This window comes from Babylonia areolata, chromosome 4 (assembly GCF_041734735.1).
Source record: "Babylonia areolata isolate BAREFJ2019XMU chromosome 4, ASM4173473v1, whole genome shotgun sequence".
Lineage (NCBI taxonomy): Eukaryota > Metazoa > Mollusca > Gastropoda > Neogastropoda > Buccinidae > Babylonia > Babylonia areolata.
In genome coordinates, this window is record NC_134879.1 from 22,609,602 (window position 1) to 22,622,384 (window position 12,783).

At 43.4% G+C, this 12,783-nt stretch overlaps 1 protein-coding gene and 1 long non-coding RNA gene across 19 annotated transcripts in view; both read right to left on the reverse strand.

Annotated features, from left to right (window-relative positions):
• LOC143280962 (ryanodine receptor-like) overlaps positions 1–12,783 on the reverse strand; it is a 224,004-nt gene that overhangs the window by 26,620 nt on the left and 184,601 nt on the right. For 16 of the 18 annotated variants that reach the window (XM_076585792.1, XM_076585799.1, XM_076585793.1 and 13 more), the window contains 4 exons: positions 12,301–12,399; positions 11,327–11,406; positions 9,847–9,876; positions 2,825–3,025 (listed from right to left, as the gene is read on the reverse strand). In XM_076585792.1, the coding sequence (XP_076441907.1) occupies positions 2,825–3,025; positions 9,847–9,876; positions 11,327–11,406; positions 12,301–12,399 (410 nt within the window). The remainder of the gene's footprint in view (positions 1–2,824; positions 3,026–9,846; positions 9,877–11,326; positions 11,407–12,300; positions 12,400–12,783) is intronic. The other 2 variants (XM_076585805.1, XM_076585797.1) reach the window with 1 other exon arrangement.
• On the reverse strand, positions 9,887–11,320 carry LOC143280964 (uncharacterized). Its single transcript, XR_013055082.1, has 2 exons — positions 10,735–11,320; positions 9,887–10,678 (listed from the first exon to the last, which is right to left on the reverse strand). It is a non-coding gene; the product is annotated as an uncharacterized LOC143280964 (long non-coding RNA).

The window sequence follows — 12,783 nt, forward strand, 5'->3', positions numbered from 1 at the left end:
CGAAGTTGTTCTGCAATGTCAGCGCGAAACATCAAGTGGTCATAGGTCTTGATCACTGGGTCATGAGGTGACACTTCCCTGGTGAGGTAGGCCTGGACAATGCACAAGTTGACCAGAGAATGGAAAATGTAGCGCCACCATTTCTTGTTCTGATGACCAACAGAGTAGTAGGCGCGATACTGGTCTGACTTGTCAACGCCACCCTTGTACTTGTTGTGGCTGGCGATGACTGTCGGTGTCACTTTGTCCTCCACTGTCGTCATACCTGGTGGCTGGTTGGTGCTGAGAAGGTAGATCTGACGGTTGTCTTTGTAGACCGTGGCCATCAGCGAGCCCTTCTGCATCTGCAGCAATTTTCTCTTCTCTTTCAATTTGGCAGTCTTGACCTCCTCTGGTAACCCACTGTGGTTGACGTTGACAGTGGCACAGGCATATGTCCCATTTCGGGCCAGGTGTGTCATCAAGGGGACACTGGTGAAAAAAACGATCAAAATACAGGTGCCTGTTTTGATGGTAGAAAGGTGATGCCAACATGTGAACGACTTCATGCCCAATACTGATGGTGGTGTCTCTGCAACTTGCACGGCCGGTGTAAATATCAAATGCAACGCAGTACCCTGTCCTGGCGTCACACATCTCCCACACCTTGATGCCCCATTTGGTTGGCTTGGCTGGCATGTACTGCTTGAAAAATATCCGACCCTTGTACCTGATCATTGCCTCATCAATACTTAGTTCACGACCTGGATGGTAGTTGGTCCAGAACAAAGGAAGAATCATGTTGATGAAATTTCTCACCTTGTACAAGGGGTCATAGTCGGGGTGATCACGTGCAGGTGTGTTAGATGTGTCGCGCAGATGAAAGTACTGGCTGATTTTGAAAAACCGTGTTTTGGGCATGACACTGCTGATCCAGTTATTCCTGAAGCGAGGGTCGGTTGACCAGTAGCACCACAAACGTGGCAGACGATTGATCCCCATCATGATCAGCACAGAGAGATATGGTCTCTTCTGCTGCAACTTGAAAAAATGTGATGGGTATAAACAAAAAAAAAATAATCCAGAAGGGTGGCAGTGCTTGACAGTGAATGCGCAGGGCCTGTCGGCTGCTGGAATGTGGCCACGTTGGTAGGCTGAGTAGCCGGTCGCCACATGGTTTGCAGAGCGGCAAGTGGCACATTGTCCTCGGGATCACTTTCACCACTTTCTTCTCCTTGATCAGAACCTAAATGCACATCAGAATCTTCTTCTAATTCTTCACACTCTTCAATCTGATCATATTTTGACACTTCTTCTAAAAAATGACCTAATTCCTCCGCTGAATAGTCCTCGAACTCACTGGTGCATGCAGACGACACCATTGTGAAAATCGGTCAGTTTCATTCACAACTCTCCACACGCAGTTTCCCTTCTTTCTTTGTGAATGGAAGTGGTGCTAGCATCCAAAAATAGCGATGCCAGATTATTGGACTATAGTAGGGAACTTTCCACCAACTTTTAGTGCCTGTTGAGCATTGTCACGGCGTCAGCACATGATGGAAAAGTACCACACACATGCTGCCGGCGCCGGACGCTTTGAGGCACAGCACGCGCGCAAGCAGTGCCGGCTGCTACCGTTATCAGAAGGAGAGGGTTAAACAACAAAGATAAAATACAAGATGTGAGAACACATTGTTGTCGCTAAAAGAGAAAATTTTTGACAGGTTTGCTGATAAAATGGTGAAATATTTATGTTTTTTAAACCACACATAGATATTACATTCACAGAAGACCACAAAGTATGATCATGCTCCGACGACAAAACATGTATCGTCACCCCGAGTTTAGCACCCAAAGAAGACGATCAGAAGGACAGATACCCATGTTCACAAAAGGACCAGCAATGGCTGGCTATGTTACAGTCCATCATCCCTGAAATAATCTTTGACCTTATCTTTCTTGATATCAAGTAGTTTGCCTCATCTTTCTCTTCTTCAGACTGGTTTGCCTTGTTGCAGTGCCATCCATTCTGTTCTTGTCAGCAAGTTTGTTTATTTTTCCCCCCAATGATTCTGCCAGGAATGACTCTTGTGGGTTCTTTTACAAGTGCTAAATGCATGCTGCATCACATATAATATTTTTCAGACTTTAAGATGATACTTTTTTTCCTTGACACTGACTCCTGTGCCTTAAACACAAATGCACCTCATATGTGGATACAATTAGAACAAGCATGAATTTTCTAGCATTTATGAAAAAATAAGCACAAGCTAAAAGAACACATACATACATACAAAGGGGAAAAATGGGGTAAATTTGGTTCATTAGGAAAAAAGTTGAAAACTGGGAGGTTGCCACACAGAAATAAACAACAACAAAAAACCCACTCCATACTCTTGCACAGTCATTTGCAGAGCCTGCAGCTGTTTTGTGTGACACTGAGCAGAGATACTCGTAACCAGTCAACGTCATACTGATTGTTTGTGTGTAATCAAGCAAAGATATTTGTGACCACAGGGCATAATGCTAATTCTTCTGAGTGTTATCAAGCAGGGATATTTGTGGCCATTCTGTATAACGTTAACTGTTTTGTGTGTTATCGAGCAGATATATTTGCAACCATTGGGCAAATGTTAATTTTGTGCGTTATGAAGCAGCGAAATTTGTGACCTGTGAACATACTGCCGATTGTTTGTTATTGAGCAGAGATATGTTTCGTGTGTTACTGAGCAGAGATACTTGTGACCATAATGCCAAATCTTATGCGTGTTATCAAGCAGAGACACTCATGATCATTATACTAAAAACACAGCCCACACACATCCCACCCTCTGGATCCACTCACCAGACGACCCTGAAGAAGACCATGACCATGAAGAGCAGGAGGCGGAAGAAGAGCTTGAAGAGGGTGAGCAGCAGCTGGGGGTAGGTCATGGAGCGGTAGGCATGGTAACACTTCTTCAGGTTGCTCCAGGTGAACAGGGAGAACAGCCCCGCAATGCCGTCCCGCAGGAAGCGGAAGATCAAGAACACCGGCTCCAGAACGCTGAAATCAAAACAGTGACGATCACTTACATATGTGTGGAGCGTTGGCCTACTTGAAATGAGTCCGTCAAGAAGCAAGAGACATACATGTGTGTGGAGCGGTGACCTAGTTGTAACGAGTCCCCCAAGGAAGCGAGAGACATACATGTGTGTGTGGAGCAGGTGACCTAGTTGTAACGAGTCCCCCAAGGAAGCGAGAGACATACATGTGTGTGTGGAGCGATGACCGTTGTAACGGTCCCCAGAAGCGACTACATGTGTGGAGCGGTGGCCTAGTTGTAACGAGTCCCCCAAGGAAGCAAGAGACATACATGTGTGTGGAGCGGTGGCCTAGTTATAACGAGTCCCCCAAGGAAGCAAGGGACATACATGTGTGTGGAGTGATGACCTAGTTGTAACGAGTCCCCCAAGGAAGCGAGAGACATACATGTGTGTGGAGCGGTGACCTAGTTGTAACGAGTCCCCCAAGGAAGCGAGAGACATACATGTGTGTGGAGCGGTGGCCTAGTTGTAACGAGTCCCCCAAGGAAGCGAGAGACATACATGTGTGTGTGGAGCGATGACCTAGTTGTAACGAGTCCCCCAAGGAAGCGAGAGACATACATGTGTGTGGAGCGGTGACCTAGTTGTAACGAGTCCCCCAAGGAAGCGAGAGGACATACATGTGAGTGGGAATGATGACCTAGTTGCAACGAGTCCCCCAAGGAAGCGAGAGACATACATGTGTGTGGAGCAGTGGCCTAGTTGTAACGAGTCCCCCAAGGAAGCGAGAGACACACGTGTGTGGAGCAGTGGCCTAGTTGTAACGAGTCCCCCAAGGAAGCGAGAGACATACATGTGTGTGGAGCGGTGGCCTAGTTGTAACAAGTCCCCCAAGGAAGTGAGAGAACCTACGACTGATTCAAACCCCCACACTCGCCAGTATTTTCTTGTCTACACCTTCTGTCTGTCATTCTGGAGGCGTAGGTATGTGCAGAAGAAAGTGGGGATTGAAAGAGGAGAGAGAAAATGAATAATTCTGTTCTTTTTCGATTCTTAATTCTTTTTTATCTATGTCCTGAAGTACTCAGTGCAGGTGGGTGAGGGTGAAACATGCCACACATCAGCCACAAAAACAGGAAATATATCCTTTTCACAATACTCACAGACTGGTCAGTCATAGCACCAACTTTTTCCAGCTTTCACAACACATTTTCAGCAGCTTGGTTCCATGTGTTCAAGCATGATCGTGATGCTGAAGTTCAAATGCTATTCACAATTTACATGATGATCATAATTAACTGTAACATAAACCAGAACATCTGAACCTAGAAAAAAAAAAAAAACCCACAAAAACAACAACAACAAAACCCAAACAAATCATCTGAAAATGGAGAAGAAAAATATGAGCAGCATTTCAGCCACAGAAAACAAGTGGGTGAACTTTTCAAGGCCAGACATGATCATAGAGCTTACCATATAGCCACACTGTACTGGAGCTTCAGATGTCAAAGCAGGGATTGAGATTTTATCTGCTAATTTCCGAAGATTTTATCATCATCCATAGAAAGGAATATTTTCTGGCTACAGTACAGATGACTTTTGAGATAAATGCAGAGTATAAATGAAGGATTTCACTCGGCACATTTGAACACACTCTTATTTCCTTTCGACTGTATCACATAAACCTTTTCTAGTTTTATGGAGACTTGTTATCAGTTGTAGAATGCTAGTTGTTGTCAATTACAGCTATGAATTTAGTAGGCCCTGTAGCCTTAAGCATCATATGGATAAAATAAATATCTAAGAAAAAAATCAGGAGGTACACCTTCCATCTAAAGTGCTTTGTGGACCAAAAAATATTGTGATCAATATTATTTCACAGGAAAAAATAATCCGGTTTTTTGGGGTTGGTTTTTTTTTTATTGTTGAAAATTTTTCACATACATATAAACCTGAGCACATATCTATTTTGTTCCATTTAAAAATGAAAAACAGAAATAAAAATACATCAAACAATAACTTATTTTTCCCTTTTGAAGTTGAAATAAATAATATTTTCCCAGTTCAAAGACACAATGAAATAAATCACACAAGGAAAATTGTATCCTGGAAAAAAAAAAAAAAAGAAGCTATTGTATAATATCATTATCAGGTGTCCTGAATTCCATTCGTAAATGTAACACTGAAAATTGGAAACATCAACAATGTCCAGTGTTGAGTTCCACTGTTAATGTTACAGGGACAAGTGTCCACAGTTATACTGGTCAAGGTACACTGGTAAGGTCCAGTTCCTGAGTTATACAGACAGCAACATTCCAAAGTGACCATAACTACAGCAAGCCATTAATTTCACATGCAAATTCTACAGATGAAGAGCTCCCATGTTGTTTCTATTTCACCTGCAGCCCACCTCTGCACTGTGCCTGCAGGGCATATGTTCTGTGTGTCCCACTGGGTGACAGAGATACATGGACACAGGACATACGTTCTGTGTGTCCCACTGGGTGACAGGAGATACATGGACACAGGACATACGTTCTGTGTGTCCCACTGGGTGACAGAGATACATGGACACAGGATATACTTTATGTGTGTCCCACTGGGTGACAGAAGACATGACACAGGACATACATTCTGTGTCCCACTGGGTGACAGGAGATACATGGACACAGGACATACGTTCTGTGTGTTCCACTGGGTGACAGGAGATACATGGACATACGTTCTGTGTGTCCCACTGGGTGACAGGAGATACATGGACACAGGACATACATTCTGTGTGTCCCACTGGGTGACAGGAAGAACATGGACACAGGACATACGTTCTGTGTGTCCCACTGGGTGACAGGAGATACATGGACACAGGACATATGATCTGTGTGTCCCACTGGGTGACAGGAGATACACGTACACAGGACATATGTTCTGTGTGTCCCACTGGGTGACAGGAAGAACATGGACACAGGACACACGTTCTGTGTGTTCCACTGGGTGACAGGAGATACATGGACACAGGACATATGTTCTGTGTGTCCCACTGGGTGACAGGAGATACATGGACACAGGACATATGTTCTGTGTGTCCCACTGGGTGACAGAGATACATGGACACAGGACATACGTTCTGTGTGTCCCACTGGGTGACAGGAGATACATGGACACAGGACACACATTCTGTGTGTCCCACTGGGTGACAGGAGATACACAGGACATACATTCTGTGTGTCCCACTGGGTGACAGGAGATACATGGACACAGGACATACGTTCTGTGTCCCACTGGGTGACAGGAGATACATGGACACAGGACATACATTCTGTGTCCCACTGGGTGACAGGAGATACATGGACACAGGACATACTTTATGTGTGTGTCCCACATGGACACAGGACATACATTCTGTGTGTCCCACTGGGTGACAGGAGATACATGGACACAGGACATACTTTATGTGTGTCCCACATGGACACAGGACATACATTCTGTGTGTCCCACTGGGTGACAGGAGATACATGGACACAGCCCAAGGTGGGTGGATGTCAGGACTCACCCCCTCCAAACACACCACCATTCTCGAACCAAAACCACAGCCCTGAACAACTTCACCTTTGGGACCTCAGTCAACAAGTCACTAAACTCCACCCACCCAGTCTCTCTCTAAATGGTGGAGCATCTCTGCAGGTATGTTATTTTCAGTACAAGAGTAGGATTAAAAATTCCCAGATAATTCTTAGTTGTCCTTCGGACAGACACACACACCAAAAAAAAACGTATACTTGAGCCCTCCTCCCCCTGACAGTGCCCATCCGTCCCTAATTTTTACTTGTCCCCCTTACATAAAGGGGACAGTCAATTAAAGTAGTTACCAGTAGTGCAACAAGAAGTCAGCAGACATAAAATCCATTATATAGGTAGTATGTATTACAAGAAAAGGAAAACCAGGGTGGGGGTGGTGGTGTTAAGGAGAAGAGGGGATGACGGAGGTGTGACTGGTCTGCACTGCATTCACCCTTTCACTGACACAGTCAGACACTGGCTGTTTAATGGACAAGAGGAGAGAGCATTCCCACATGTCTGCCAAAAGGTTTAGTTGTCACAGACAATCAGATGGGTGGGTATTTTGAGCCCTGAAGAGTGAAGAATGGAAAATGATTGAGTTTCTATTGCTGCACACAGTGAGCCACCCTTCACAGCCAGGTCTGTGTTAAAGGTTAAAAACCCCACAGCCTTTTATGGACACTGGGGCAGTGAATTCATATTCACAGTGTCTTGGGCTCAGCAAAGGAAGGCAGGGCCCAATCCTCACTCCTTTGCCATTTTAACCTTCTCCAACAGAAGTCAGGTACCCATTCATACCTGGGTGGGGTGAGGAAAATTGGAGCGAAGCGCCTTTCCCAAGGACACAACACCATGCCGAAACAGAGCCTGGAACCCTGATCACTGGATCATAAATCCAATGCCTGACTGGTTCTGCCTCGGCCCCTGTGCAAGCCCTGTGATTCACGGAGATGATGTCCTTCTCTCACTGATAACAACGCAGTGATTGACTGACAGTGCACAGCCAACAAGTTTCATGAGGAAGGAGAGTGGGGGAATCAATTAGATCAATGTTGGTTTATGGAAACTGACATCACTATCATGAACCTTCAGAACCACCACGGGAAAAAAAATCTCAGTTAACTGAAAAAACAAGAATGAAGCTCTGGAATGAACTGATTGAACTATCAAAAATATGATTTGATCCAAAGATCAAAATATTAACAAAAGACAGACTGGAAGAGAAAGATAGTGTGGTCTGCCTTGCCTTTGTTTAGCTACACATCTGGACATGTATTAAGAATAAGACAGAAAAGATAATGCCAAACCAGCAATGCACCAGTGAGACTGACAAGCTGACAGTGTGTATAATTAAAATATAAGCTTTATTACTACAACAAAAACAAACAATACTGTTTGCGTAAAGACTAGGCCATTTACTGGTCTCAGCTCACATGTTATTACAACAGACAAACGAACACTACTACAAATGATAATTGCTACTGTCATGATCATCATGTACTTGTTCAGTTTCTAGAGAAAACAGCATCAGTAAATGATGAGAATAACTGAACTGCAAGAAATCAAAATGATTGTGAAACGTGTCTAGACACACAGAACAAATGGTAGACAGAACTCAAAAGGACTGTGTGGCAGAAATATAGAAGAAATAATAAAACTCAAAATGATAACCTTGCAGAAATACAGAACAAATAATACACAAAACTCTAAATGACTGTGTGGTAGAAATACAGAACGAATGGTAGACTCAACCCAAAAGGACTTCAGTGTGGCAGAGATATAAAACCAATGGTAATCACAACTCAAAATGATTTAATGGTCCCATAGCCTTTCATGGTCATCGGAGTGATGAATTTACATCTACTGTGACATATGAAGGTGTTGCCCAATCTCCTACTGCCATTTTAACCTTCCCCCATTGTAACTTTCCCCAACGGAAGTCAGGTACCCATTCACACCTGGGTGGAGTCAGGAAAATCGGAGTAAAGTGCCTCTCCATCCAACACAACACCATGCCGTAATGGGGCCTGAAACCCTGGTCACTCACTGGTGAACACTGGATCACAAGTCCAACACCTGAGTCTGCCACGGCGCCACCACGGCGACAGAAAGAACAAATGGCAGACAGAACTCAAAATGATATAGCGACAGAAACATGGAACAAATGATCAGTCTGTTAGAAAAAAACTAACTTGAGGATAAAGCTGCTAATTCCAAGAAAGTGACATGTGAATAAACTATGCAATGGCTGGGTTAATAATGCACATCGCTTGTGTCTTTTGGTGTTACTCACTGACTGACTGGCTGAATGATTATTTGTTTACTTAAAATGAAATAACTTGTTTTTTTGTTGTTTTTTGTTGTTGTTTTTTAATTTTTTATCAGACTTCAGTGTCAATAAAGTGTGTGTGTGTGTGTGTGTGTGTGTGTGTGTTGTGTGTGTGTGCATAAGTGTGAGGGTGTGGGTGGGGTAGGTGGGTGGGTTGATGTGTGGGTGGGTGTTCACGTGCCAACAATTAGTGACCCTTCCCTTGTTTTGTGAGTAAGATGAAACCCACACTTTTCACACATGCAACACCCCTTCCAATTCTTGAGTTCTGAGATATTCATTTAGAAAATGGGACTTTTTCAAACCATGAGGCAAGGAGGGGGACTTTCTCACTGCAAACATTGCTTAATTTCTAAGAGGTAGGACCTTTTAAACCATTCCATCCATTGCCCACAAACAACTCAAGGTGGTTCTTAATTCCTAGAGCAAAAGAATTACTTAAGAAGAAGTCCCTGGGTCTTATTTCAAATCATCTCATGAAGCATGGTTGATGTAGTTACTGATTAATACATTTCAGTTACTAATCTATAAGATTATTCCCTTACTACTGACTGAAATGTGTGAAAAGCAGCAGGTATTCCATGGTGCATGGCAAGTGGAGCTACTTATTCACACACTTCAGTTACCTCCCCATCTGATCAATCCTTTACTTCCAAGATGACTGTAGCATGTGAAGAGCAGCAGCTATCCCATGATGTATGGCGTGTGGAGTTACCGATTTACATGTTACAGTTATTTCTCCACCTGATTAATCATTGCTGTAACACATGAAAAGCAGCAGCTACAGCATGATGCATGGCTACTGGAGCTACTGATATACACATTACAGTTACTTCTCCTTCTGATTAATCATTTCTGTAACATGTGAAGACCAGCAGCTATTGGGGAAAGATGGGGAAGCCAAGGAAGAGAGAGGAGTGAAGAGGTTAAAACAAAAAACAAAAAAAGGTAACCTTTCTTTCCTGGGTCTTCCATCTTCCTCCCTGTCCACCAAAAACATTCACAATGGTCATTGTGCCACATGGCACACACAGTTAACATAGCTCACAGACAATGTAGAGGCTCCCCACACAGTCTCCGTCTCTCATTGCACTTAGGAATTAAAAAAACAACAAAAAACACAATAACAACAAAACATCAATCAGCTGGAAAAATGAGTCATTCATATAATCTCATATGCAGCTGCAGGTTGACAACATAATTTCAAATACAACCGCACATCATCAATACAACTGTTGCAAACTCTTAACCCTTTGACTGCTGCTGACAAGCATATTCATCAGTGAAGGCTGTTGTTTTGACTGTGATAAAACTGAGCTTACAGGTCAGGTTATTAATCACCACTGGTCAGGTTATCAGTCAGGTCATCAGTCACCACTGGTCAGGTTATCAGTCAGGTTATCAGTCACCATGGTCAGGTCATTAGTCAGGTTATCAGTCACCATGGTCAGGTTATCAGTCACCATGGTCTGGTTATCAGTCACCATGGTCTGGTTATCAGTCAGGTTATCAGTCACCATGGTCAGGTCATCAGTCACCACTGGCCAGGTTATCAGTCAGGTCATCAGTCACCATGGTCAGGTCATCAGTCAGGTTATCAGTCACCATGGTCAGGTCATCAGTCAGGTTATCAGTCACCATGGTCAGGTCATCAGTCAGATTATCTGTCATCACTGGTCAGGTTATCAGTCAGGCTATCAGTCATCACTGGTCAGGTCATCAGTCAGGTTATCAGTCATCACTGGTCAGGTCATCAGTCACCACTGGTCAGGTCATCAGTCATCACTGGTCAGATTATCAGTCAGGTTATCAGTCACCATGGTCAGGTCATCAGTCACTACTGGTCAGGTTATCAGTCACCATGGTCAGGTCATCAGTCACCATGGTCAGGTCATCAGTCAGGTTATCAGTCACCATGGTCAGGTCATCAGTCAGGTTATCAGTCACCACGGTCAGGTCATCAGTCAGGTTATCAGTCACCATGGTCAGGTTATCAGTCACCATGGTCAGGTCATCAGTCAGGTTATCAGTCACCATGGTCAGGTCATCAGTCAGGTTATCAGTCACCACTGGTCAGGTTATCAGTCACCATGGTCAGGTTATCAGTCACCACTGGTCAGGTTATCAGTCACCATAGTCTTCATTCTCTTGGGATTGCATCACTGTTCATCAGCAAAATGAATGACACCATTCACAGAAAGTAGCAACTGCACTTCAAACTCCAGCCACACTGATATCACTTCACCCAGGTTCAGCAGTCAATGGGTTAAGAACTGTTGACGTCAGAACTGACATTCCTGTTTCTCATCTCCTCTGATCTTGAAATGCAGATAGCTTTTATTGGCAGACAGAACAGTGAGTGAAAGAAAGAAAGAAAGAAAGAAAGGTGAGGACAGTATGAAGAGAAGCGTGTGACTCAACAGCAGCACCTACCCTCCATCGTACATTCCTGCCCCGCTGCGCATGGCTGCAATCCTCTGCTCCTCCGCACTGATGCTGGTCGCATGCTGCATCTGTAATGGGGATCATAACGCTAGCTTTCACACCTTGGTCATCTTACCTGGAATAAACTTCCTTGTCGATTATTTTATCTTTTTTTTTTTCTCAAATATATTTTGTTTGTTTGTTAATCATTTGTTCTCCTGGCCTCATTGTCTATTTATTCCCTGTCAAAGTCGCTAACATGCTGAAACAAAATCTCGATTCAAATGTGGCCTCAATACACACCTGTACAAATCTGTTTTATTTTTGTTTGTCTAGGTGTTGGCATATGGTGTGGAATGCATGTGTGTGTGTGTGTGTGTGTGTGTGTGTGTGTGTGTGTGTGTGTGTGTGTGTGTGTTTTATTCACACATTTGTCTTCTTAATATGTCATGATTATAAAGCCCTGTGGTGTTATTTTTTGTAATCCCCCCCCCCCCACATCCTCCCAATATTGATGTTAATTTATGCTCTGAGCCCTGCACTAAAAGGGTAGAGCGCATTATAAATGCACATTATTACTAGCTCAGTTCATAGTGTGGACTTTGCAGTCTCTCTGTCACAAGCACGTATAAACACAATTTTTCATTTCTGTACATGTAATGGTGATCACAAAATTAGCTCAGTTCATAGCGTGAACCTTACAGTCTCTAAGTACACGATTTCTTATTCCTGACACAAATGAGTTTGCACATACTACAGACAATGGGTGCGATTTCCTTTCTTTGTTGTGCGTTGCAGTTTTGTGCACTGTTTATGCCGGTCTCCCAAGCACCAAGCCCTTTTAGAATCAGAAATCAGAAATACAAAGGAATGAGAAAAAAGAAAAAGAAAAGAAAAAAAAATAAAGAGAAGAAAATGGTAACATCAAACACCACCAACAAAAATTACTGGCGGAGAAACAGTGATGAAGAGTGATGGCTCACCTCAAAGATGGTGTCTTCACAGAAGTTGACGAAACTCTCCAGTTTTTCTTTGTCACCCCCTTCATTGACCACACTGTGCAAGAAGGATCGCTTGGACTCCTGCAGAGCAAAGCATCACAATACTGTTGGGTTTTTTTTTTCCATTAATTCTCATAGGAAGCATTTACATGTTACATATTACTGTTTCAGCTGCTCAAGACATGTCATATATTTTTTATTTAACAAGATAAACAAACAAAAAAGACAATAACACACTCACACACACACACACACAGAAGATGGGGAAGAAAATGCAAACAACAAAGTCATGGATGAATACAAACATACATATATATATATACCCATGCATACATACAGCACTAAAGAATAGTTAAGAGGACAGGCATGTGACAACCGACAGTCTGATTTTCCAAACAAACTTGGTAGCAAAACTGAGACTGGGATTCGAACCCAGACCCTCACGGACACTGCATGGACAGACCA